This window comes from Oryx dammah, unplaced genomic scaffold, assembly GCF_014754425.2.
Source record: "Oryx dammah isolate SB20612 unplaced genomic scaffold, SCBI_Odam_1.1 HiC_scaffold_4, whole genome shotgun sequence".
Lineage (NCBI taxonomy): Eukaryota > Metazoa > Chordata > Mammalia > Artiodactyla > Bovidae > Oryx > Oryx dammah.
Window position 1 is genome coordinate 87,053,875 of NW_024070188.1, and position 25,818 is coordinate 87,079,692.

At 45.7% G+C, this 25,818-nt stretch overlaps 1 protein-coding gene across 3 annotated transcripts; it reads right to left on the reverse strand.

Annotated features, from left to right (window-relative positions):
* CUNH6orf118 (chromosome unknown C6orf118 homolog) lies at positions 1-23,591 on the reverse strand. Of its 3 annotated transcripts, none has more exons than XR_005720898.1 (10): positions 23,512-23,591; positions 18,121-18,791; positions 17,056-17,178; positions 13,701-13,760; positions 12,171-12,295; positions 11,160-11,218; positions 7,078-7,676; positions 5,003-5,056; positions 4,409-4,470; positions 1-2,551 (listed from the first exon to the last, which is right to left on the reverse strand). XR_005720898.1 is itself a non-coding variant. In XM_040239162.1 (10 exons), the coding sequence occupies exons 1-10, from the start codon at positions 23,534-23,536 to the stop codon at positions 2,473-2,475; spliced, it is 1,440 nt and encodes a 479-aa protein (XP_040095096.1). In that variant the 5' UTR covers positions 23,537-23,591; the 3' UTR covers positions 1-2,472. The 3 variants fall into 3 exon arrangements, 2 of the variants coding, with proteins under 2 accessions (XP_040095096.1, XP_040095097.1); XM_040239162.1 differs by having other exon boundaries at positions 7,495-7,676; XM_040239163.1 differs by lacking the exon at positions 13,701-13,760 and having other exon boundaries at positions 7,495-7,676.
* Between the last annotated feature and the right edge of the window lie 2,227 nt (positions 23,592-25,818).

The window sequence follows — 25,818 nt, forward strand, 5'->3', positions numbered from 1 at the left end:
TATGGCTGACGAGAGTTTAATTTGTTACAACCACAGCACAGTTTCACAATCTGGACATTTTGACAAATCTAGAAGAAAATTAATGCATGCACCATTTTCCACAGAAACCTACTTACACAGAAACTGACTTTGAATAGTTTCAGAAATTACAGTCTCCAATAAAGTTTGTTCATTGAAGTTGCAAATGTCCATTTCATTGAAAAGAAAAATTTGAGAACAAGCTAAATAGTCAATAATCCACAAGGAAATAGTTATATTAATTAAGATATAGCCACACCATAGAATATGATGTAGCTATTCAAAAATAAAGCAGATTGCCATTTTCTTACTTAAAATGATGATTCTAATATAACGTCAAATAATGACAAGTCTCAAAGCTATTATAAGTTGATCTAATTTAGTTAAACTATATGCTGCTGCGGCTGCTAAGTTGCTTCAGTCGTGTCCAACTCTGTGTGACCCTATAGACGGCAGCCCACCAGGCTCCCCAGTCCCTGGGATTCTCCAGGCAAGAACACTGGAGTGAGGTGCCATTTCCTTCTCCAAGTTAAACTATATAGGCACCTATTAACTTATAATTTATCGTTATTAGTAATACAAGAGCACAAACGTTGTTGTTGTTTACTCGCTAGGTCATGGCCCACACTTGGCAACCCCAGGGGCTGCAGCCCTCCCTCCAGGCTTCTCTGTCCGTGGGATTTCCCAGGTAAGAATACTGGAGTGGGCAGCCGTTTCCTTCTCCAAGGGATCTTCCTGACCCAGGGATCCAACCTGGGTCTCCTGCATCGGCAAGTGGATTCTCTATCACAGAGCCACCAGGGAGGCCTGTACCCAAGCTTGCTATATGGATGGATGTGTGCATCAAATACAAGATACACAGAAAGAGCTCCAGAAGGCCATCCCTTGAGTCAGCATCATGAGTATCTTTGGGAGATAGATTTTCTTGGGGATGATACCACGTTCCGTATAAATATTTATAGTCAAGACAAAGGTTTAAAACTACACAGACAAAACCAAGATTCTGGTCACTTCCAACAGGCAAGGTAGACCCATGCGCAGACAGTGGTCTAGAACATTGCCTTTCATGACAGTATAGTGAATATGCTCTGCCTACAAGGTTTTACCACTTCGCGTGGTGAAACCACGGAAGCCACCCAGCGTGGACGCGTCTGCTGCACAGGGTTTGAAGTGTTGTGGAGATGTGCCTCCCAGCTGCCCCTGGCCACGCAAGCACACATTCCTGAGGACCGCGGCAGGCGGGCTGCGGAGGATGGGAGAGCTCGGGAGGCACGCGCCTGGCAAAGCGCCTGCCAGGAGGGAACCCACTCAGGGACACGTGTGAGATGCCGTCTCCTGCTCCCAGGAACAGGTGGGGCATATGACAGGCTGAGATGCTGTTTCTATAGCAACGCACAGGAACTTGCAGCTTAAATGTCGGGTGATCTGTAGGCGAAAGGGGCCCGGGGACCATGGTTTACGTGCATCAAAAGCAGAGTGCGACCACTGTCTCTCTTCACAAACACCAGCTTACCTGGCTCACCCTGGCGCGACCCCGCCATCCACTTCTGGACCCCAGTGGCCACTTTCAGGAGACAATTGCTTCACCTGCTCCTCCCTCACCGCAGACTTATGCTGAGTGCATCCTCCGTGTTAGGACTCCAGCTTCTCTCGGAGTCTCATTCTCTTTCAAAGCCCAGCATTCCCGAAGCATCTCTGATGGACCCTCCTGGCGTCACCTGGGCCCTGGAGACCTTGAACTTGGGGCAACCGCTGTGCTTCCTCTAGCCTAACATGTGGGACTTGGACATTGACGCTTTATGTAAACAAATCTATGTCACCCGATGCGTCTAAGTTAAGATTAAAATCTTCGTGTTCATACCTTCACAACAGCCAAGGATCAAAGAAACTGGACTTGCATTAACTCTAAGTGCTCAGACCGTATTACAGGCAAAGCAAGGATAAAAACAAGCCCCACCTCACGCAGTTGTCCTGAAGGTCAAAATCAGGTAAGAGGTGCCGTGTAAAGAACAAGGCCAGTTTTGTAACACTGGTGAAACACTGTATCATTCACAATCAGTAAAGACGATTTAATTAAAAGGAGATTTATTACACAACTATTGCATTTTGTTAAATGTTTATACTTAAACTTGCATTGGCAAGTAAGAAATAAGTTTAATCTATGTTGTAGCAGTACTGAATTTCCTACTCCTATCAAACAATTGAAAGTATTTTTCTTCCTGAAGAAAGTTATTGAATGAAAGCAGAACTTACTTGAGGAGCTACTATTGTTATGAACATGTATACAAAGTAAAATGAATCACATGAATACATATATTTAATTCAATATCTTGAGAAGAATACAAAGACCACATTCACATTATTGGAGATAAAAACTGACAAGGTGAAATGTATCTTCTTTAACGTATACCTTTAAAAACACCCACATTGCGTGTCCATGGTGGTTGTGGATTTTCATAGGCCATTCTTCCAGTCACTTGAGATATCGGTCTCTTTCAATTTTGCAAATTCTTTAATAAATTCCCAGAGGTTCCTTAAAATATAAAACAGATGAGTACAATGCGTTAGAGAAAAAGTACATGAATCATAAAAGAAAACTTCAAAACAAACATCTATTAAAACACATTTACTCAAACACGCATAGTAAGACTTGCAACCCTCCACTTCCATTTTAAAGGGTATTTGTCGTAGATGTTTGGCCTTGGATGTGGCAAAGCTTCTCTGCATATGGGCCTGGGCCTCTGCAACACTTTCCAGGCCAAGTAGTTTATGCCGCAGAGGTGGGTTTACCTTAATGACGCTGCTGCTCTTAGTCGCTCAGTCATGGGATTCTCCAGGCCAGAATACGTGGGTAGCTGTTCCCTTCTCCAGGGGATCCTCCCAACCCAGAGATCAAACCCAGGTCTCTCGCATCACAGGTGGATTCTTTACCATCTGAGCCACCAGGGAAGCCCAAGAATACTGGAGCGGGCAGCCTATCCCTTCTCCAGGGGATCTTCCTGACCCAGGAATGAAACCGGGGTCTCCTTCACTGCAGGCGGCGTCTTTACCAGTTGAGCTACCCGGGAAGCCCTTACCTTAATGATGTTTGTGTGTGTGCTTAGCCACTCAGTGACGTCTGACCCTGTGGACTGTAGCCCTCCAGGTTCCTCTGTCCATGGGGATTCTCCAGGCAAGAATATTGGAGGGGGTTGCCATGCCCTCCTCCATGGGAACTTCCCAACCCAGTGATCGAACCCAGGTCTCCCGCATTGCAGGTGGATTCTTTACCATCTGAGTCATGGTATCAGGTGAGTTCATTCTCACTCACAAAGCTCTGGGGACCCTTCCAAATGTTGTGTTTGCATTTCCGTGTTCTTTTCCATTGAGAACACGTGACGTAATGCAAGGCCTCCCAGGACCTGATCTCCCTGCGTGGTTCACCCAGCACCCAGCCTGACGCCGTTTCTCCTTTCTTTAACATGTAAGCTGGCAAGTCTGATGGCCCATTTTCTGACTCTTTTGCAGCTAAGAGTCACCTTGGTGCCCAGTGAGATACAGTGGAAGTCCCTGGGGTGGGCTTTCCTACCTAAATCCAACGGAACAGACTCACCGTGGGATGCCAGCTGTCCTGTGGTTCCCCGCTTCCTTCCCCCTGGGACAGGGACCCAGTGCCTAACGACAGCCAGGCGGCCACCCTGAGGCCACCACCCAAGGGCAGCAGGGAAGGAAAAGAGCCCCGGCTCCTCGATTCCACTGAACATGTACCACCACCAACTAAATGTCTTTTTACTTGTTGATGCAATAAGCTTTTCCCATATTTAAACTATCAGTGGTTTTTCCAGCCGTCTCAAATCCCAAGGGCTGAACGATGGTATCAACTCAAAGCAAGTTAACTCTGTAAAATCTAAACTTATATAAGAGATAATAATAGCATTTGATTTTTAAATTAAATCTTTCAGACTAATATATGTATAGGTTTTTTCACGTATCACTACCAGCTACATGAAAATTTATCATGTATTTAGTATCACTAAAGGGATGCAATTTGAGAAAAGAAAGCCACCCACAGCCACACACCTCCCCCCTTTCCTGATCCTTCCCCTTGAGGAACCACCTTCAACTCTTCAGCTTTTTCCAAAAAAAACCCTGTATTTCTATATTGCTAAATAATATACATGATGGAAATTTAAACCTTGGATCAAGCATTCTTAAGCAAAGGAGAAGATGTAGCATATATAATGTTTGTGACGTTGACACTCAGGAACCCACAGACTTCAGAAGTATTGCCCAGGTCATCTACTTGTAATGGACAAAAAGTCCTGGACAGACAGCATGGTCTAGGTCATCGACTTGTCAGGGCTCCCGCATCAGGTTATGACGGCTGCTCCATCAGAGCTTCAATACTCACAGCTGCTCCCCCTCTCTCAGCTTGTTCTTCCACATGACCTGCTTCACGTAGTTGACAATAAACTGCCAAGAATCAAAAATCACCTGGTCACATACAACAGCATGGGACTGGTCGTGGGTAATATCAGTAATGTTGCCAATTGCATCCAAATACATTACCGCATCTAGAGTTAGGCATAGCATGCTAATTAATGCCAAATATAATGCAGAGAGGTGCACATAGGTAGTCAAGGTAGCACTGCAACCTATTAAGCTGCAAATTGTTACCATGCCTGTTGGAGGGCTACCGTGAGAAGGCGGAAGGGAGCCATGGCATTCATAAACTCATGATAATTCTTTATTGTGAGCGGTGGGTGAGAGAAATGGTCAATTCTGAAGGACACATTCAACTATCAAAGGGAGAATATTTTCACTAATGTATTTGCTTACACCTGTCCAGTTTTAAGCTAAGGTCAGCATAGTGAGATATTCCTGCCATGACAGAACGTCACCGTTTACAAAGATTATGCATACACTTCCATACTTGATTTATCACATAGCACAAGAAGGCACTAGCAGAAATATTGCTATTGAAAAGCAGACTCTAAAAACTTACTTGAATTTTCTTCACTAAAATTTTATTTGCTGTTTCCAACTTTATAGTTTCAGTCTGAAGGAAAAATGGTTTTAAAAGAAAGACAAGTGGTTAACAATATTTGTTAAGTATTTTTCACCATTAATGGAACAAAAAGTATTCTGTGCATGCTATTATTTTAATTTCAAAAGTATTCAGTAGCACACCACTTAGAAACAATGGATGACTTGAAGGCTGTGCAGTGAGAGAGGAAAATCCTGGCCCCCGTCAGAGAGCAGAGGAGGTGGAGGTTGATGTTACAAACACTGGGGAATTTTAGGGGGTGCCAAAGTAGGCGCATTCCAAATAGTTTTGGAACTAATACTGGAATTTTTTAAGATGGCTGGATACAATATAAAAATACAAATATCAATAAGTCATGTATATATGGACATCACTGATTATAAACTGTAAAGTTAAGAAAAAAAATTTGGGGGGGTTTCCATTCATGATAGCAACAGATACCAAAAAGTCACAAAACAAAAGTCACAAAAAATCTTTAAGACCAATGCATTAAAATAAATATAAAATGATCCTAGATGGAGTGTTAATATTGTAAAGCTGTCATTTCTCCCCAAAGGAATCTATAAATTCATTAGAAGCACAATAGAAAGACTAAGAGTATTTACTACTGAAACTGAAAAATTAGTTAATATTGTAAATGAGAATATTCAAGATAATTGTGAACAAAATGATGATGAAGAAGGGATGAAAAGTTTTGCTCCTCCAGAGATACACCATAATGGAAATCATTTGCGATTATCAGTATAACATGAGGCTTAGGGAGTTGGGCTGACTTTACATCCTAATCCTACCACTTGCTCACTGTAACCTTGATCAAGTTACTGAGCATATGTGTGCCTTGGTTTCCCCATATGAAAAAGGGGGTTAATAAAGGCATCTATCTTTTCGGGTTGTTTGGAATTAAATGAAATAGTATTTTTGTACTATTTACAGCAATATCTGTGCCTCATAAACCTGTGATACATTTAATTATTTTTTCTTCTGGTTAGAAATAACATTTCAAATCCAGACCCAGAAATCAGTTATCTAACAGGATAATAAATGCAGTTCTATTATATCTTCCAGTATTTGAATTAAGGAGCCAAATATAAATAACAAATATTTAGAGTAATATAAATTATTGATATGGAATCATTATATAGAATCTTCTATTTCCCAGGTTTAAAAGAGGTTTCCATTTTGAAAGCAAAGTTTACATGCTTTTGCATTATAGCGTGCTCAGAACACATAAAGTTGTAACTGGTTTTTGCTGTTTAAACATTCAATTATAAAATAGTGTTTCTTTTTAGGACAATATTAAGTTTAAAAAATGGGGGCAGACTCTCAGTGAAAACACAGAAAGAAATCTGACCAGATTATTTTCAAAGAGAGACAAGAGAATCCAAAGCAAGTTTGGACCACCACCACCTTCCTATAATTAGGCTTTAAAAATAAAGTAGGGTTGGGAAAATATATGAAACTCTATAACCAGGAGAAAAAAGGATAATCACATATGACTTACAAACTCTATAAGTAGAAGTTATATTGAGTAAGATTTTGCACAATTAAAAATAGGTTATAACCTAAGAAGTAGGCCATCATAGCATTTCAAAACATTAGATCATAATACACATAATAATTTATGTATATCATAACAAGATCATAATTTTATTGTTATCAAGAAAATGGTTAGCAACAGTTGTTCAAGCCTAATACGGTAGGTCCTCAATGGCAGTGACGAATCCTATCTTCCAGCATAATGTGCAACTAATTGTACATGTAACCATGGGGTCAGTGTGGCTCAATAGAAATTATAAGGACTTTGGACCCCAGAAGATTTAAGCTGAATCCCAGCTTTGCCACCTCTGACTTGTGTCACATTGGGTGGGTCACTTAGCTTCTCTAGGCTTCAGATTAGACTACTTAGCAAACACTGGACACTAAACCATGCCGGTCGTTATCATTATGACAAGCATTTTCCATATAAAATTGCTAATTTCTAAGAGATGTCAATTGGGCTGAAAGAGATCCAGTCTGACCCTTAATAGGGTCACCTTCACTTTTGTTGTTTCAGTTATGCACACATACAGGCTAAGTCACTCAGTCGTGTCTGACTCTTTGTGACCCCATGGACTGTAGCCCTCCAGGCTCCTCTGTCCATGGGATTCTCCAGGCAAGAATCCTGGAGGGGGTTGCCATGCCCTCTTCCAGGGGATCTTGTCGACCCAGGGATCGAACCTATGTCTCCTGTACTGGCAGACAGGTTCTCTACAGCCTGCGCCACCTGGGAAGACCTAGTTTAGCTACATCTCTTAATTATTCTAATCATTTGCTACAAAGTGGTTGAAATGAAAATATGTTTAGACCAAATGTTATATTTTGCCTCCATTGAAAGTCAAATCACTTCATATTTTTGCCAAGGTCTTCCAGCAAAATAACAATGTAGACACTGAAAAAAACAAGTTGCATACCTCTAAGCTCTTGATCTTGCTTTCAGTTATTTGCAATATTCCAGTATGAACAAAGCCTGTTTTAATTAGTCTTTCAAGAGCTTGAATCTCATCCCATTTATGAAGTATTTCACACCTCTTTTTTTCAACCTTCTCAATAAGAGTAAGGTTCTCCTCCTTCATGACCTTTTTCTCAGGTGATTCTGGAATATTTTTTTAAAAAACAACATATTCTGTGTTTAATGCCTTAATTCTTATTAGTAACATTATGTATTAACAATATGAAGCATGTTGTATATAGTTATAAAATATAATGTAATTCAAACTTCAAGCATGTCAATAAAGATTATGAGAGCCAAATTAAGTATATATGTTTCACTGCCTTAGTGTACATATATATTTTTCTATCTTTTCCTATTAAAAACATAAACAGTAAAAGCAAGGATAGCAACTGAAATAAAAGGGAAATAAATGATCAGACCCAAGAATGGGGTGTCCCTCTTTTAACTCATTTATATACTTCATGAGTCTTTATCGAGTACCTAGCCAGAATGGGCAAGGCACAAGGATGACTTTGCTGCAGGCGTGGGACTAAGGCGAGAGCAGGGCGCACAGGAGTCAGGTGAGCGGGAGGTCGTGGGGCAGGCAGAGGGGCAGAGCTGACGCCTTCCGGAAGAGGGAATTTACACGGTACAGTAGGGGCACTGAGGGCCAGGGGGGCAGCAGGAAATCAGAACACTAGCGAGAAGCAGGCGGCAGATCAGAAAAGGTTTCCTAGCTCACGGGAAGAAACCAGTCAAAGCTGGTTGAACAGGTCTGAAGCCAGCCTGGCCACTTAGGACAAGCCGTGTTGTGGCTGAGGGGCAGAGAGTGAAGACGCTGCCGCTGGTACCCCGACTTAAGCCTCCATGTGTCTGGAGATGCCATTCATTGAAACTTCCAAGGACAGGTAGATTCAGGGAGGAAAGCGTCACCTTGGACTTGCTCAGTTGACACTCAGGTGCCATGAGCAGTAGGCAGTGGCATATACAGACCATAAGCCTGAAAAAGCTGTTTTAGCAGGAAAGCGATCTAGAATCAAAGATGTGTGCACTGAGCCAAAAACACGCTGAGCTCCAACAAAGATCGGCATTTAAGGAGCCGAGAGATGGAGACAGAATATAACTCAGGGGTAAGAATGCTCTGTTCTCAGCCAGCACAGGTAGGCTCTGAAGAATCGGAACACTTAATTCTTTGAGAGAGAACAGCTGCTTTTTTTTTTTTTAATGGAAAAATGCCATTAGCAAGAGTGATCTTACCTGCTGATACATACCAAGTCACTACTGTCATTCAAACTTGCCAAATTTGGAAGCAGGGAAAAGTGTGAAGGTGTGTTTTGAAACTTGGGTGAATTAGTCCAGCAGATGCAGGAGAAGCAAGCTTGCTGGAGCAGAGGCAGCCGTGCTTAAGCTTCTGCACGAGCTCTGAGAGAGCCAGCGAAAATGTCTCTGATTCCCATCTCGAGCCAAGCCGAAGTTCTCACCCGAAATAAGTATCTGGCAGCAAGGAACACAAAAGGCGCAGAAAGCCGCTCACCATGGCCCGACTGTGCCTCATCTGTCTACCTAAAGAGGAAGACTGTGGCATCAAAACAGGGGGGGTCCACAGAAAACGTGTTTGGCTGGAGAAGGCTCAGAAATGAGAAATCTTCCGAAAGAGAATCCAGGAGGATGCAGGCAGGATACCGAGTTTCTTTAACAGTGTTTGAACGCGTGTCAGAAACAGCTAGGACCAAATATTAAGAAAAGATTACTACAGGCTTAGAAAGTTGGTAACTTCTTTCTGCTGATTATTTTTATGAGCCTTTGCCATGTTATTCTGCTACCGTTTAGCAATAAAGTGTTACATTTTTTAAAATGGTGGCCAGTTTTAAGAAATAGCAGGAGACAGAAGACCAGGGAGTTCCAGTCTCATCTTGCAACTCGTCTGGAGAGGAGCCAACACACGTCCCTTGCAGCACTGTTCACAACAGAAGGCACGCAGCACCCCCAGTGTGCATCAGCAGAGATAGAGGAGATGCATACGATATCGCATGGGCGTGTGCAAGTCAGTTCAGTCGTGTCCCGCTCTTTGCGACCCCATGGACTGTAGCCCGCCAGGCTCCTCTGTCCACGGGACTCTCCAGGCAAGAATGCTGGCGTGGGTTGCCATGCCCTCCTCCAGGGGGTCTCCCCAACCCAGGGATCAAAGCTGCATCTCCTGCACTGCAGGTGGATTCTTATTTTCAATACATTTTTTAAAAACATTAAACAAGAGTGAGCAGGCCTGCAGATAGAGAAGGAATCCACCAACCTCTGAGCTGTGGAAGAATCACAAGACCAGGCCGCCCGGAGACTCAGGCCACAAGAAACCCTTGAAAGATACCCATCAGGCAAACCACACAGGCCTGGCTCATGGGAGGGCAGAAAGAACCAGAGGAAGGAAAACGAAATCCTCTGGGGTCAGAACATTTGAGGCCAAGTTTGCCCAAGAACCCAAGACCGTTAGACTTGTGAGAACATCCTGAAGATGCTGAGATGAAAGCGCGATTCCACGTGAGTTAAGTCGTAACAAGCCTGGAGCGGAGCGGCGCCCGCCTGAGCCACAGGGTGAACAGCAGAGGTCAGTGAGAGGGACAGGCACCCGAGCCTGGGTGGGCCATTGAAGCCAGCTGTGAATGGTGTGCCCAGTTCTGAGATCATTTCTATTATTTCACTGATGCATAAATATTCACAAAATGTCATCAATTTCCCACAAACCGTGTGTCCCGCTTCATGAGTAATGATGGCATGAGGAGGAAGCCACGGGCAGAGTGACCCCGCTGCACCAGGCCCTGTGTTCCTGCGTCGTATCGGATCTTCTTAATGACGAGGGAAGTGCTGTCCATGAAAGCGGTTCACGTAACAGCCGTGTGAGTGGGGTGCTGAGATGCACAGGTTGAAGCCCATTTGCAACAGAGGGTGCCCCCTACCTGGACAGAACCTCGTTGTCCAGAAAAGCTGACTCCTCTGATCCAAGAATCCACAGAGTGTCTGAAAACCAGACTGGACCATCCGCTTTGCTGTTACCCTGGAAACCACAGGTCACGGCAACACTTCCTCTATTTCCATCCCCCAGGGATGCCCTGGAGTATTCACAGCTCCCCCCTAAAATCCACTATGTATTTCAAGACACTTTCTCTAAAATAAACACATTTAGTTCTTCAACACTGCCTCAGCAGAGTTGATTCTCATATTTACACCATTGGGTCAAGGTTGTTAAAATCTATTTCAAGTATCTTGGTCATTCTCTAGACATAAGGTCCTGAAATCATTCAAAGTTTCACTAAAACCCACGAAGATCTTACAGGAAAACAACACGCACATGAGCTGTCTCTGATTACAGCAACTCAACAAGCAAACATGCCCGAAGCAACAGAACCTGCGATGAACACCTTCACCCAGACAAGTCTCTCCAAGAGATCAACTACTTCCTTGAGTCTTTAAAGTACTTGAAACCATTTCAGATAAAAATGGAAACTCACTGAATTTCTAAAGAACTTGATGGGGGCAGGGGGCAGATAATGACCACTCTGAAAAGCCTTATGAACGGGGAACCAGTCTTGAAGGTTCCTCACGCAGAGGTCACAGCAAACCTCACTTCGGAAGACCGATCACAGGGTTACTTGCCTGCCCAGCTCCTCGCGGCCTCCAGCAGTACACGCTCCTGCTCCAGCTCACTTCTGAGCCTACAGTTTGGTAAAAATATATCATGATCTGTTAGCACCCTGTTCATACCTTCCTCATTTTATCTCTCTTATATCACAGACTTAAAAACTGAGAAATAAGAACTGATCCTCTTAGTTTCTAACAATAAAAAGATGACTTGAAGATGTACATAGAATGAGGCTGAATTAGTCAAGTTCAATAAACTAAAGTATACTTCCTTATCAAGAGCGCCTAAGCCACGAGTTAAAGGAGCTGGTCTTTTAGTGTCTATGGATGTTCCTTTGTGACTTGAATTTTTAAGAAGTAAGGACGAAAAGAAACTAGCCATTTTACACTCTTCAGTTCAGTTCAGTTCAGTTCAGTCGCTCAGTGTGTCCAACTCTTTGAGACCCCATGGACTGCAGCACACCAGGCCTCCCTGTCCGTCACCAACTCCCGGAGTTTACTCAAACTCATGCCCATTGAGTTGGTGATGCCTTCCAACCATCTCATCCTCTGTCATCCCCTTCTCCTCCCCACTTCAATCTTTCCCAGCATCAGGGACTTTTCAAAAGTGTCAGTTCTTCACGTCAGGTGGCCAAAGTATAGGAGTTTGAGCTTCAGCATCAGTCCTTCCAGTGAATATCCAGGACTGATCTCCTTTAGGATGGACAGATTGGATCTCCTTGCAGTCCAAGGGACTCTCAAGAGTCGTCTCCAACACCACAGTTCAAAAGCATCAATTCTTTGGTGATCAGCTTTCGTTATAGTCCAACTCTCACATCCATACCCAACTACTGGAAAAACCATAGCTTTGATTAGATGGACCTTTGCTGGCAAAGTACTATCTCTGCTTTTGAATATGCTGTCTATGTTGGTCATAACTTTTCTTCCAAGGAGCACTTTGCACTCTGAGACCAGTAATGAAATAATGCAGCCAATAATAGTAGTAATGTAACCGCAGCACAGACCAGCCCCGGCCGCCCTCCCCACCTGTCGCTGTGGTCCAGGGCCGCTCTGACAGCAGTCACGAGTGCTCTCAGCTCCTCCCTGGCCCGCTCGACATCCGCCGTCTTCACCTTCCCCTTCTGCAGGCTCTGGACCTGAGTCAGCAAAGACTGGGCAGGACACGGCCAGAATGGGTGAGAAAAACACAGAACAAGGGTGAGAATTTTCTCTGTTAATATGGTGTGTTCAAGATGCCCGGGGTCAGATGCTAAGTAAAACAGGTAAACGGTGAGGATGGACGTGATGGAGGAATATTGGAGAAGGGATAAGTTGTCAGGTAAAGGTCTGGATAAGGTGTTATATATATACATAATTTTGAGTCTTTATTTTCCTAAGAAATTAAAAAGTGCTGGGGGATTTCATTGCTGCTTTGTGTGGGGAAAGAAAACGCTGAATAAGACCCTTCCTGAGTATATTATCAGCTCCATGATTATTTCTCTAAATGTATTGAAAACAAGATTAGCTCAATGGCTATTTATGGCTGCAAAGTAATGATTCTCAAATGTGGTGAAACAAAACTCTCTGGCTCATTGGGTGACAGGCTGCCAAGTTTCCAGGAAGAAGGATCTAGAGCCCCACCGGCCTGCAGATGTTTTCATTCTGGTGCTTGATGGGGATGCGGGTAGATGTGGTCCTTAGTGACTCAGCCTGAGAAAGCAAAGAGCAAGGTAGACCCCCAACTGGAGCCTTTGCTTACACTTGCCAGACAGAAGCTTTTTCTGAAGCATGAATAGCTCAAGGCAAGGAAAACAATGAAAGCATGTGATTCCCGACTGAGTCAGAACTGCCCTCCTTGTCAGGCCGTGATCTTTGTTTCATAGACGAAGTGAGACACTCTCCTTCCCAAGAGACAGGATTTTTAAACTCTATTGAAACTGTCAGCAGTCACCTTAGCGACAGCGCCGTAGTCTCTGAGCTGTGTGTGTGACAATGTTATTGCTGTAGCCCGTTTTCCTTCCCGAGCATCCACACGTGTGACCTGAGCCCGGAGAGAAGCCCTGGAAGGTGTCACAGAGAACCCAAGGTCACCCCCCCCCTTTTAAGCAGTAACCTTCCTGCTCAGACACCGAAGTGTCAGCCTCCAGAGGGACGCTGGCTGGATACGCTGTAATCTGGAACTCGCTAGAAAGACCTGGGTGCTACCTACAAAGTGGGGCACCATCAGTGGTGGGGGGACCTCAACCAGCAGAGAGGCAGAGCCACGTGTGAGCAAAGCAAGCACACGAGAGCGGGCCACAGAGGACAAGCCTGCGCAGGCCACCAAGAACCGGCGGCCAGAGGTGGCCGCCAAATCAAGAGACGTGCGCGCCTCCCCGGCGGCCCCTCGCTGCTGCCAGGGCAGAGGGCCAGTCCATTACGATGTCCTCATGGACATAAGGCCCACGCCTGTTAAAAGTACCTGCTGATCTAAATCATGGGGGCACAAACGGGGCTTCCGAGATTCAGGCTGTTTTCCCGAGCTCAGGAAAGATGAAGAAACAGGCTCTATTTAAGACATGCACAATTGATTGTTACCTTATACTGATCTGTGGGATGGTTCTTCAGAAGTAATAGCATGTAGAGTTCATATTCTTCCTATAGAAAAAAAAAAGAAAGAAGAAAAAAGAAAGAAAGGAAGGAAATGAGAAGAAAGGAAGGTGGGAGGGAGGGAGAAAGAAAAAAAAGATCCATTGGAAATGTGTTGTGAGATTACTGTACAATGTAACTTTCTCTGTAACTGACACTCGGCTAAGGAGTGTCAGTTCAAAATATAACAACGCTCCTGCAATATATTAAATAACATACACACGGAAATGTGCAAAATCTCACCATTTTTAAAGCACAATTGAGTATTGACTATTGCTGCTAACTGCTGCTAAATCACTTCAGTCGTGTCCGACTCTATGCGACTCCATAGACGGCAGCCCACCAGGCTCCCCCGTCCCTGGGATTCTCCAGGCAAGAACACTGGAGTGGGTTGCCATTTCCTTCTGCAAGGCAGGAAAGTGAAAAGTGAAAGTGAAGTCGCTCAGTCGTGTCCAGGCTACTCCATCCATGGGATTTTCCGGGCAGGAGTACTGGAGTGCGTTGCCATTGCCTTCTCCGGTATTGACTATTAGGACTCACAAAACACCTGGACACAAGTGTAACACGTGACTTTCTGCCACTAGCGGGAGACGTGGATTTGGGCTTCCCTGATAGCTCAGTTGGTAAAGAAACCGCCTGCAGTGCAGGAGATTCTGGTTCGATTCCTGGGTTGGGACGATCCCCTGGAGAAGGGAAAGGCTACCCACTCCAGTATTCTGGCCTGGAGATTTCCATGGACAGTATAGTCCATGGGGTCGCAAAGAGTCAGACGTGACTAAGCCACTTTCACTTCACTTCAACCTGCAGAAAGCTTGAGCGCCAAAGAACAGATGCTTTTGAACTGTGGTGTTGGAGAAGACTCTTGAGAGTCCCTGGGACTGCAAGGAGATCCAACCTGTCCATCCTAAAGGAAATCAGTCCTGAATGTTCATTGGAAGGACTGATGCTGAAGCTGAAACTCCAATCCTTTGACCACTTGATGCGAAAAACCCACTCATTGGAAAAGACCCTGATGTTGAGAAAGATTGAAGGCAGGAGGAGAAGGGGACGACAGAGGATGAGATGGTTGGATGGCATCACTGACTCAATTAACATGAGTTTGAGCAAGCTCCAGGAGATGGTGAAGGATGGGAAGCCTAGCGTGCTGCAGTTCATGGGGTCGCAAAGAGTCGGACATGACTGAGTGACTAAACTGAACTGAACTGAACCTGCGAGCAGCAGAAGATATTAAGAAGATGGCAAGAATACACAGAAGAACTGTACAAAAAAGATCTTCATGACCCGGATAACCACGATGGTGTGATCACCCACCTAGAGCCAGACATCTTGGAATGTGAAGTCAAGTGGACCTTAGGAAGCATTACTAAGAACAAAGCTAGTGGAGGTGATGAAATTCCAGCTGAGCTATTTCAAATCCTAAAAGATGATGCTGTGAAAGTGCTGCACTCAACAGGCCAGCAAATTTGGAAAACTCAGCAGTGGCCACAGGACTGGAAAAGGTCAATTTTCATTCCAATCCCAAAGAAAGGCAATGCCAAATAATGCTCAAACTACCACACAATTACACTCTTCCCACATGCTAGCAAAGTAATGCTCAAAATTCTCCAAGCCAAGCTTCAACAGTATGTGAACAGAGAACTTTCAGATGTTCAAGCTGGACTTAGAAAAGGCAGAGGAACCAGAGATCAACTTGCTAACATTTGTTGGATCACAGAAAAAGTAAAGGAATTCCAGAAAAACATCTACTTCTGCTTTATCGAATATGCTAAAGCCTTTGACTGTGTGGATCACAACAAACTGTAGAAAATTCTTAAAGAAATGGGCACGCCAGACCACCTTACCTGCCTTCTGAGAAACCTGTATGCAGGTCAAGAAGCAACAGTTAGAACCATACATGGAATAATGGACTTTTTCCAAGTTGGAAAAGGAGTACATCAAGGCTGTATATTGTCACCCTGCTTGTTTAACTTATATGCAGGGTACATCATGTGAAACGCCACAATGGATGAAGCACAAACTGAAATCAGGTTTGCTGCAAGAAATATCAATAACCTCAGATATGCAGATGACACTACCCTTACGGCAGAAAACGAAGAGGAACTAAAGAGCGTCTTGATGAAGGTGAAAGAGGAGAGCAAAAAAGCTGGCTTAGAACTGAACATTCAGAGAAACAAAGATCAGGGCATCTGGTCCCATCACTTCATGGCAAATAGATGGGGAAACAATGGAAACAGTGACAGACTTTATTTTCTTGGGCTCCCAGATCACTGCAAATGGTGACTGCAGCCATGAAGTTTAAAGACACTTGCTCCTTGGAAGAAAAGCTTCAACAAACCAAGACAGTGTATTAAAAAGCAGAGACATTACTTTGCTGACAAAGATCCATATAATCAAAGCTATGGTTTTACCAGTAACCATGTATGCATGTGAGAGTTGGTCCATAAAGAAAGCTGAGCACCAAAGAACTGATGCTTTTAAACTGTGATGCTGGTGAAGATTCTTGAGCTACCCTTGGACAACAAGGAGATTAAACCAGTCCATCCTAAAGGAGATCAGTCCTGAGTATTCATTGGAAGGGCTGATGCTGGAACTGAAGCTTCAATACTTTGGCCACCTGATGGGAAGAGCTGACTCATTGGAAAAGCCCCTGATGATGGGAAAGATTGAAAGCAGGAGGAGAAGGGGACGACAGAGGATGAGATGGTTGGATGGAATCACCAACTCAGTGGACATAAGTTTGAGCAAGCTCCAGGAGCTGGTGAAGGACGGGAAGCCTGGCATGGGGTCCATGGGGTCACAAAGAGTTGGACACGACTGAGCAACGGAACAAGACCAACAAACTTCCTAGAGACGCACGCTCCAGGGATGGACTCGTCACCATATCCTGCCTTTAAGCCTTCAAGCAACCTGATTCCAACTCAGCTCTGATATGATGGTCACTTTCAGCAGGAAATGACACCAAACTTAAAACTCCATCAAGATGCATTTAAAATTACATATGGATAGCTTTAGAAGTTTCTGTGTACATTTATGTGCAGTTGATAAGAGTTTATATTATAATTAAGAAGCTTTAGTAGAAAAATATGGGCTTCAGAAGTGAGCTAGCTGGGTGTTTTTCTCACGTGGTCCACTTAAGACTCATGTGGCTGTATGCATGTTCCTTTGACTCTCCATGAATGATTCTCCTCCTTTGTAGAGTGGACACCATGAAACTCAGCAGAATTTCTGCATGGCCCTGAGCTCATGTGTACAAAACTCATGCACAGCTCTCAACTGTTACCTGTGAGATGCGTGTTTCTATTACCTTAATTTCTTTCAGGATATCACCAAATATCAAAGAACTTTTGCAAATATCTTCAAAGACTTCTCCAAAGACCTGGAGTCTGTTGAACTCTTCAGGGTCACAGACACATATTTTCTGGAGCTCCTGGAGGAAAAGAGAACCACCGTGCTTCAGGATGACTTCATTTTCCTTTCTGATTAGTTTCTCAGGCGGGGCATTCTGTCAGCTGGGTAGCCAGCCACTTGGTGCTGAGGCTCTACGATCGCCTGACTTCATTTATTCCCTTGCATCCTGTGAGTCAAGGGAACAAACAGTGCCTCTCTGCCTCCACAGTGTTTCCAAGGTCCTTCTCTTTCCACCAGTCCTCTCACCCAAAGCTCTCATCAAGGTTTGGTTATTTCATATGTTGACTCTTTGCTGCATCTTCACCCTTCCAACACCAAGTCCCCCACTAAGTACCACTCTCAGCTCTCCGTAGCGCATCCCATGGTGCCTAACCTCCTTCTACAGATGGAGAGACTGCTATGCAGACTTTGCCTGCATCCTCAGCTCTCTGCTCGCCCTCCCTTTGCATTCTTTCGTGGTGACTCAGGCAAACCTTGTCTCAGCTGCTTCTGCTGCGCCAGGGGCATTTCCCTCAGCATAGCAGCCACTGCTTTCCATTATGAAAGCACCTCCAAGGCACCAGTGTCCAGACTTCTGCTCTTGCCCCCTAAGCGTTACCATCTGGGTTCCCAGGTGGCTCAGCATTTCCACCTGCAATTCAGGAGACTGAGGTTCGATCCCTGAGCTGGGAAGACCCCCGTGGAGAAAGAAATGGCAACCCACTCCAGTCTTCCGGCCTGGAGAATCCCATGGACAGAGGAGCCGGGTGGGCCATCCCTAGGCTCGCAAGAGTCAGGCGGGACTCAGTGACTAAACAACTGTCTCATCTACAGCAGGTGGGATATTCTCAGCCACTGGCAGCCCTGTGCTGCTCCACCTGCAAGCGTCAGCACGGCCTCGGAGGCTGAGTCTCTGCCCACAGTCTTGGGACTCCTGCACCTGGCGGGGGTCCCCAAAGCATCACAGAACTGCCCTCCTTACCTGCTCCAGCTTCTTCTCATGGCACCTCGCTGCCTGGCTCCCAGTGAAGTCCCTCATCAAGAGGTCCTGCTTGGCCAGCACTTGCTTCTGGAAGCTCAAGAACTTCCTGTAGCTGTCTGCTTTCGTTACGGCGGCCAAGTGCGAGCTGACGTACTGGAACTCGTCCCTGCCCGGCAGGGACGTCGCACACTCACGGCTGGACCTCACCTCCTTGTACTTCAGAACCTTCATGTCCAGCAATCTCAGCTCCTCTCGCTTTGGCCGTTCAGGAGAACCCGCCTCTCTCAACCCTGCCTTAGGACTCACGTCCTCCTGGGAAGCGTGGGAGGCCTGTGTGGGAGGGTTCAGATACCTGAAGAGTGGTGTGTTCTCAGCATCACTCGGGCTCACCGCTGTGTTGATGGTAAAATGAGCCAAAGCGTCTTTCATCTTCTTGACCTTATCAGATAGCCTTTCCGCTCCAAAGACTTTTGCCTCCCGGGGCCTGTTGGCATTGGGCCAGTGATACAGGATGGTCTCCGGGGGCCTGTAGAGCTTGCTGGGGTTCAGGTGTCCGGACGTGTACATGTAGACGTCATCTCTGTGGTCTTTCTGCAGTTGGTTCAGAAGTGTCCGCAAATTGCACAGGGTCTTAACATCTGGCGTCTCACAGTGCTTCCACCGCAGGTAAACTGGTCAGAAAAGACAAGAAGACCAGTAGGTACCACTCTAGTTCCCCACTGAGGCCATAACAAGGCCTGTGCACCTGCTGAGCTGGAGACTACCATTCCCAGAGCAGGAGCCCACGGAGAGGAAAGAGGGCAGGCCAGCCCGGCTGCAGAGGAGGGCTAGGGTAAGGGCACGTGACGGCCAGTTCCCATCAGCAAGCCGGGACGCGCAGAGCCGAGAAGGAGGAAGCAGGGACTTGGCTCCAACAGGGAGTCTATTTTTAATTTTAATTTATTTATTTTTAAATTGAAGGATAATGGCATGGCAGAATTCTGTGGTTTTCTGTCAAGATCCTGGATAAGGAAGGCATTCCCGCAGCCAGCAGACGCTCATCATTGCCGGCAAGCTGCCGGAAGACGGCCGCACTCTTCTGATTACAGCATCCAGGGGGAGTCGACCGGCAGCTCGTCCTCCGTCTGAGGGGCGGCTGTTCATTCTTCAGTCTTCATTCACAACGCCCAATGACGGCATCGTTATGCACTCTGGTCGTTTACCCCAACTGAAGTTTAGAAATTACCATTTTCAGTAACAGCTGAACCTGTCCAAAATGTTGATAAAGGTTTTGTTACATGGTTTAAAAAAAAAAAAAAAATGAGTCGGTCACTTGGCTCCCTCCCTTTCCCACTCAGACGAAGACGATGACCCACAGAGTGAAATCTGGGGGCGTGTTGATGGGGACCCCAGCTCCCTCCACAAAGGGTCCCAGAAGTAAGGGTCCATTTGGACATTTGGCCCAGGACAGAAGATGATAGGAAAAGTGAGCTTTTTGAGTCAGTTTCCTACTACGTGAGTTCAGAGATCTTACATCATCTCTCTGAAGCCGTTTCTTCAGCAAAATTAGGAGACTTGTCCTACTCAGTAAGGCTAATTGACAACCAGATAGAATCGCTTTTGGCAGAGAGGCACCTGGCAAGGAGGGGACATTCCCTAAATGCTGCCTGCGTCATCAAAGGACTGCAGGGCAGGGAACACCGCCTAAGGGCTCCCGGGAGGACGTGAGTGCCCAGACGCCACAGAGGAGCCGGAGGGGCTTCCTCCCGGCCGGTGCTGACCCGAGGCACAGCCTGGCAGACGTCCCCCAAGCTGGAGGGGCCCCACCACAGAGTATCGGACCAGGCCCATCTGGACCCTCGAGGGTCCATCGTGAGCTCCCGGAGGCCGAGGCTTTGCCCATGTCCACCCCCGCTGCCGTCCTCGGTCCGCACGGCCGACCCGTCTGGAAGGAGGTCCCTTCTGTTCCATGGAGGCCGAGGGCAGTGGGGTGACCGTAGCGGGTCCCCCCACCCGACGCGTGCCAGTATGACTTCTGAATTCGGCTTTTCCACCCCACCTGTTGCTCTTCCCTTGTCCCGAGCCAAGGGGACCAGGCAGGGACCCCTGGGACCCACGGCCCCTGCTCTGGCCGAGACCGAGTTCAGGACGCGTCCCCGACTCCCGCATTGTCACCTTAGAGGAAAGAGCTGAGAGCACAAGGGGGTGAGGGGTGACCGCGACTCTTGCTGAGAAGCCCTGCGTCCAGAGGCCTCACACCCGCGTGGGCCCCCTGCCCCGTGGTGGCACCGCAGGCTGCGGGCCGGCTCTCCACACTGGGATCACAACTGGCACGTCAGGGTCGGGCCTGGCTGGCTCCTGGACTCCTTGGGGAAATCTGTCCTGGGCCCTGTCCTGTGGGACAGGATCCACCTCCTTGCAGCTGTAGGATAGAGGTCCCCAGCCCCCCTTGGTGGCTGCTGGTGGGGATCCTTCCTGGCTCCTGCGGCTGCCTACCTTCCCGGTCACACGGCCTCCATCCCTGAGCCAGTCAGCAAGGGCACTCCACAGATTTCCCGTGCACTTGACCTCTGACCCTGCCCAGTCCCTGCCTTCGGGTGATTAGGTCAGGCCCACCTGACACGCTCCCTGCCATGAGGTCACCAGTGCCAGGGGACACGTTCAAACAGGGAGCGCTCTCTTCGAGTTCAGTCCCGGGGTCCGTGCTGGGCAGGGGGCAGCAGGGGCAGCAGGGGGCAGCAGGGGGCAGCAGGCGGCAGGGCCCGGGGTGGAAAGGAATCAGCCTGTCCCTCCTGTGTAGTTGGATCTTGGAGCAATGGGATCGTTGAGAATTTCCCTATTAAATAAATTAGTACTTCAAAGAAAGCAGTTAAGAAATTTTAAAATATTAATTAAACAGATTTTCAAAACAAGTTTTCAATTAAGAGATATCTTAATTGATAATCATTCTACTTCATCAAAGGCACCAACACATAAAGAAAGCACTAAGAAAACATCACATTAGTTGGGTTTCTCCAGGGAAACACCCAGAAGAATGAATATGTTGCCGCTCAGTCACTTGGTTGTGCCCAACTCATTGCAATCTCATGGACTGCAGGCTTCCACAGCCTTCAGTGTCTCTCACAGTCTGCTCAAACTGTTGTCCAATGAGTCGGTGATGCCATCCAACCATCTCATCCTCTGCTGTCCCCTTCTCCTATCTTCAATCTCCCCCAGCATCAGGGCCTTTTCCAATGAGTCAGTTCTTCTCATCAGGTGGCCAAAGTCTTGGGGCTCCAACTTCAGCATCAGTCCTTCCAGTGAATATTCAGGGTTGACTTAATTTAGGATTGACTGGTTGGATCTCCTTGCAGTCCAAGGGGCTCTCAAGAGTCTGCTCCAACATCACAGTTCAAAGCATCAATTTTTCTTTATGGTCCAACTCTCACATCCATACATGACTATGGAAAAACCATCACTTTGATTGTACAGACCTTTTTCAGCAAAATGATGTCTCTGCTTTTTAATATGCAGTCTAGGTTTGTAATAGGTTTCCTTCCAAGGAGCAAGCATCTTTTAATTTCATGGATGCAGTCACCATCTGCAGTGATTCTGGAGCCTAAGAAATAAAGTCTATCCCGGTTTCCACTTTTTTCCCCATCTATTTTCCATGAAGTGATTGGACCACATGCCATGATCTTTGTTCTTTGAATGTTTCAAGCCAGCTTTTCACTCTCTTCTTTCACCTTTATCAAGAGACTCTAGTTCCTCTTCACTTTCTCTCATTAGAGTGGTATCATCTGTATATCTGAGGTTGTTGATATTTTTCCCAGCAGTCTTGATTCCAGCCTGTCATTCATCCAGCCCGGCAATTCACATGATGTACTTTGCGTATAACTTAAACAAACAAGGTGACAATATGCAGCCTTAATATACTCCTTTCCTAGTTTGGAACCAGTCAGTTGTCCCATGTCCAGTTCTAACTGTTGCTTCTGGACCTGAATGCAGATTTCTAAGAAGGCAGGTAAGGTAGTCTAGGATAGAGGTTTATTATAAGGAATTGACTCACACAATTACGCAAAAAAAAAAAAAAAAAAAAAGGAGAGTCCAAAATCTGCAGGATGGACAGCAGGCTGAAGACAGAGCTTACCCAAATGCCTTCTACTGGAGGGTTTTCTCTTGCTAGTGGGAAGTCAGTCTTTTTCCTTTAAGATCTTCAATTATTAGATGTGACCCACCCACACTATGGAGGGGAATCTATCTTACTCAAGGCTTCTTATTTAAATGTTCATCTCATCCAAAAACACCTCAACAGGAACATCCAGAAAGCTTGGCCAAATATACAACACAGTACCCACATAAATTGACACATAAAATTCACCATCACATGTATTAGACCAACTCTCTTTGGAAAATGAGAGGAGGTGACTTAATTATTGTGTTTTTCTTTGTTGATTCTATTCCAAAAAAGGATTTGGAGTCACCAGCAAATTAGTTAGCAAGTCATTCCAGACTTACAATTTGTTTTCCTTAGTTTGCAGAAAGACTTGCTTCACTAGACCTGAAGAATCCAGATTCCATTTCTCTCTGCCAAGATCCTATGATAAGGACCAGGGCTCCCAAGTCAGCTATGAAAAACTTTGAAGAATTTTAAACTGTAAACACTGTGATTTTCATATCCTGCCATGTCAACCTGACAAGCATGAAAAAAAAAATCTGAAAGGATTCATGGAATATTTGCTTCTTTACAAAATGATCAGAGAATAAATTTGCTTTAAGTAAAACCAAATCAACTTCTGAATAGATGCTGATAAGACACAGCAATAGGTTTTTTTGGACTAGATTTAAACTAACAAATATTTCAGCCAGAGTTTTCTCTCTGCCCCAGTTCATCTGACTCACCAATGCTTTCAGGCACTCTGTGTGGTGAGAAAGCAAGAGCTTCAGAGTTCAAAGACCCAGGTGAGACCCTCCTGCCCCATTTGCAAAATCACAATAACCCAGCCTCCAAAGATATGAAACTAAATCAGAGACAGGGAAGCACTTTGTACTCAGTGGTGAACACGCTCTGTGGTGTGTGGTTGTTTACTGAGGACTATAGAAGGACCATGTGCCAAAGAAAATGTCTCTAAATGTGTCATCTTTAAAAAAAAAAAAAAACACAGAAACAGTGTCTAGAAATTTCCTCCTATTTCTCCTCCTCCCAGAGGACACACACACACACACATCCGACCTCGTTTCCTGCCTTTTATTACTGGATTTTGTGAAAAGGCTCTGATTCCTAAATCCAGTCCTAAATCCCAGTGACCCCAGGAGCTGAGTTGCACCGCCAGAAAGGTTTTCAATTTCCACACTGGGTTAGAGAAGTTGGTTCCTAGGCAAACATCCAACAAACATCAAACACCAAACACAAAACGGTCAGCATCTACTTACATTCAGGCTCCAGGTCCTCAGCCATCGCCACCTTCCACCTGCAGCTGCTGAGGCTAGGAGTTGCTCTGGAAACAGACAAACATTCCAAGCCCCTCCTCCAGGGCTCCTCTGTTGCCAGGCAACCGGGGCACAGTCCCACTAAGGGATCTCTTCTCTGAACCTCTCTTATGCCTCTGGCCTTCTTGAACAGGGAGTACTAGATTTGCTTGCCTGTTCTCCCTTTTAAAAGAAAACCCTTTATGTGATTTGAAAAAATTCGAAATACCTTTGCATGCTCTAATTCCTTTCCAAAGCCAAGTGAGCCAAAGCTTAGTGGCCTTGGGTTGGGCATCTTCGACGGAGTGCACGACCCTCTCGACTGTGCTTGGAGTTCTAGTGCAGAGTAGGTGCCTGTCTCTAAATGAGCATTTAGTCATTTTACTGTTTTATCCATGAAATTCCTCTTGGGGAATTGAGATCAGGGGAGGTAAAGTGAACTTCCTGAGAACAGTATCATGGAGGAGAATGCTGTAAATTCAAGTTTTGCACAGAGTCTGTGCTTTTTCCTTGGGCTATCGCAAAGGCAAGGGAGGAAAAGCTAAAATCCACTAAGATTTGTATCTTTGAAAACTGTGTTGTATTTTAATGTCTTGCACCAGAGAGAATTCAGTACCATGGAATACTAGCTCCCCGGCTCAGGGGAGGTGACTGAGCAGAACTAACTACTCTCAGGCTCCAGGCGAGAAAGGCGACAATACCGACCTCACAGGATGAAGTGAGGATGACGTCAGTGCTTGTGAAAGACTCAGGGTGTTACCGAATCCAAACTCTCTGCTCCCGGCAAGACAGGTGAGTAAATCCAAGACGAGGTGTGAAGACAAGGAAGGGACTTTTTTCAGGAGCCGGTTGACTAACTAAGAAGATTGCAATCTGGAGCCTCAAAACAACCATCTTGCTGGGGCCTGGACGCCAGGTTCTTTTACGGATTAGAAATGGGAGGAGGTGAGGAAACAAAGTAAAAAGACTGTTCAACCCTTGCAAGACTTTGCTGTGGCTCAGACAGTAAAGCATCTGCCTGCAACGTGGGAGACCCTGCTTCGATCCCTGGGTCAGGAAGATCTCCTGGAGAAGGAAATGGCCACCCACTCCAGTATTCTTGCCTGGAGAATCCCATGAACAGAGGAGCCTGGTGGGCTACAGTCCATGGGGTCGCAAAGAGTTGGACACAACTGAGTGACTTCACTTCACTTCACTTCAACCCTTGCAAACGTGCTCTAGAATGGCAAGCCTCAGGCAAGGGGATGTGTTAGCATCAAGAAAAGGCAGAGGAACCAGAGATCAAATTGCCAACATCCACTGGATCATCGAAAAAGCAAGAGTTGCAGAAAAACATCTATTTCTGCTTTATTGACTATGCCAAAGCCTTTGACTGTATGGATCACAATAAACTGTGGAAAATTCTGAAAGAGATGGGAATACCAGACCACCTGACCTGCCTCTTGAGAAACCTGTATGCAAGTCAGGAAGTAACAGTTAGAACTGGACATGGAACAACAGACTGGTTCCAAATAGGAAAAGGAGTACGTCAAGGCTGTATATTGTCACTCTAATTATTTAACTTATATGCAGAGTACATCATGAGAAATGCTTGACTGAATGAAGCACAAGCTGGAATCAAGATTGCCGGGAGAAATATCAATAAGCTCAGATATGCAGATGACACCACCCTTATGGCAGAAAGTGAAGAAGAACTAAAGAGCCTCTTGATGAAGGTGAAAGAGGAGAGTGAAAAAGTTGGCTTAAAGCTCAACATTCAGAAAAGTAAGATCACGGCATCTGGTTCCATCACTTCATGGGAAATTGATGGGGAAACAGTGGAAACAGTGCTTGACTCTATTTTTCTGGGCTCCAAAATCATTGCAGATGGTGATTGCAGCCATGAAATTAAAAGACGCTTACTCCTTGGAAGGAAAGCTATGACTAACCTAGACAGCATATTGAAAAGCAGAGACATTACTTTATCAACAAAGTTCCATCTAGTCAAGGCTATGGTTTTTCTAGTTGTCATGTATGGATGTGAGAGTTGGACTATAAAGAAAGCTGAGTGCCAAAGAATTGATGCTTTTGAACTGTGGTGTTGAAGAAGACTCTTGAGAATCCCTTGGACTGCAAGGAGATCCAACCAGTCCATCCTAAAGGAAATCAGTCCTGGCTGTTCATTAGAAGGACTGACGCTGAGGCTGAAACTCCAATACTTTGGCCACCTGATGCAAAGTGTTGACTCGTTTGAAAAGACCCTGATACTGGGAAAGATTGAGGGCAGGAGAA

What these genes read in the sequence shown, in the direction of transcription:
- CUNH6orf118 (XM_040239162.1), bottom strand. Translation starts at nt 23,536, where the DNA reads ATGGCTGAGGACCTGGAGCCTGAAT. An exon ending in TGAGGACCTGGAGCCTGAAT is followed by an intron (nt 18,792 to 23,511) that starts GTAAGTAGATGC and finishes TTTTCTGACCAG; the next exon opens with TTTACCTGCGGTGGAAGCAC. An exon ending in GCAAGATCAAGAGCTTAGAG is followed by an intron (nt 5,057 to 7,494) that starts GTATGCAACTTG and finishes TTTTTCCTTCAG; the next exon opens with ACTGAAACTATAAAGTTGGA.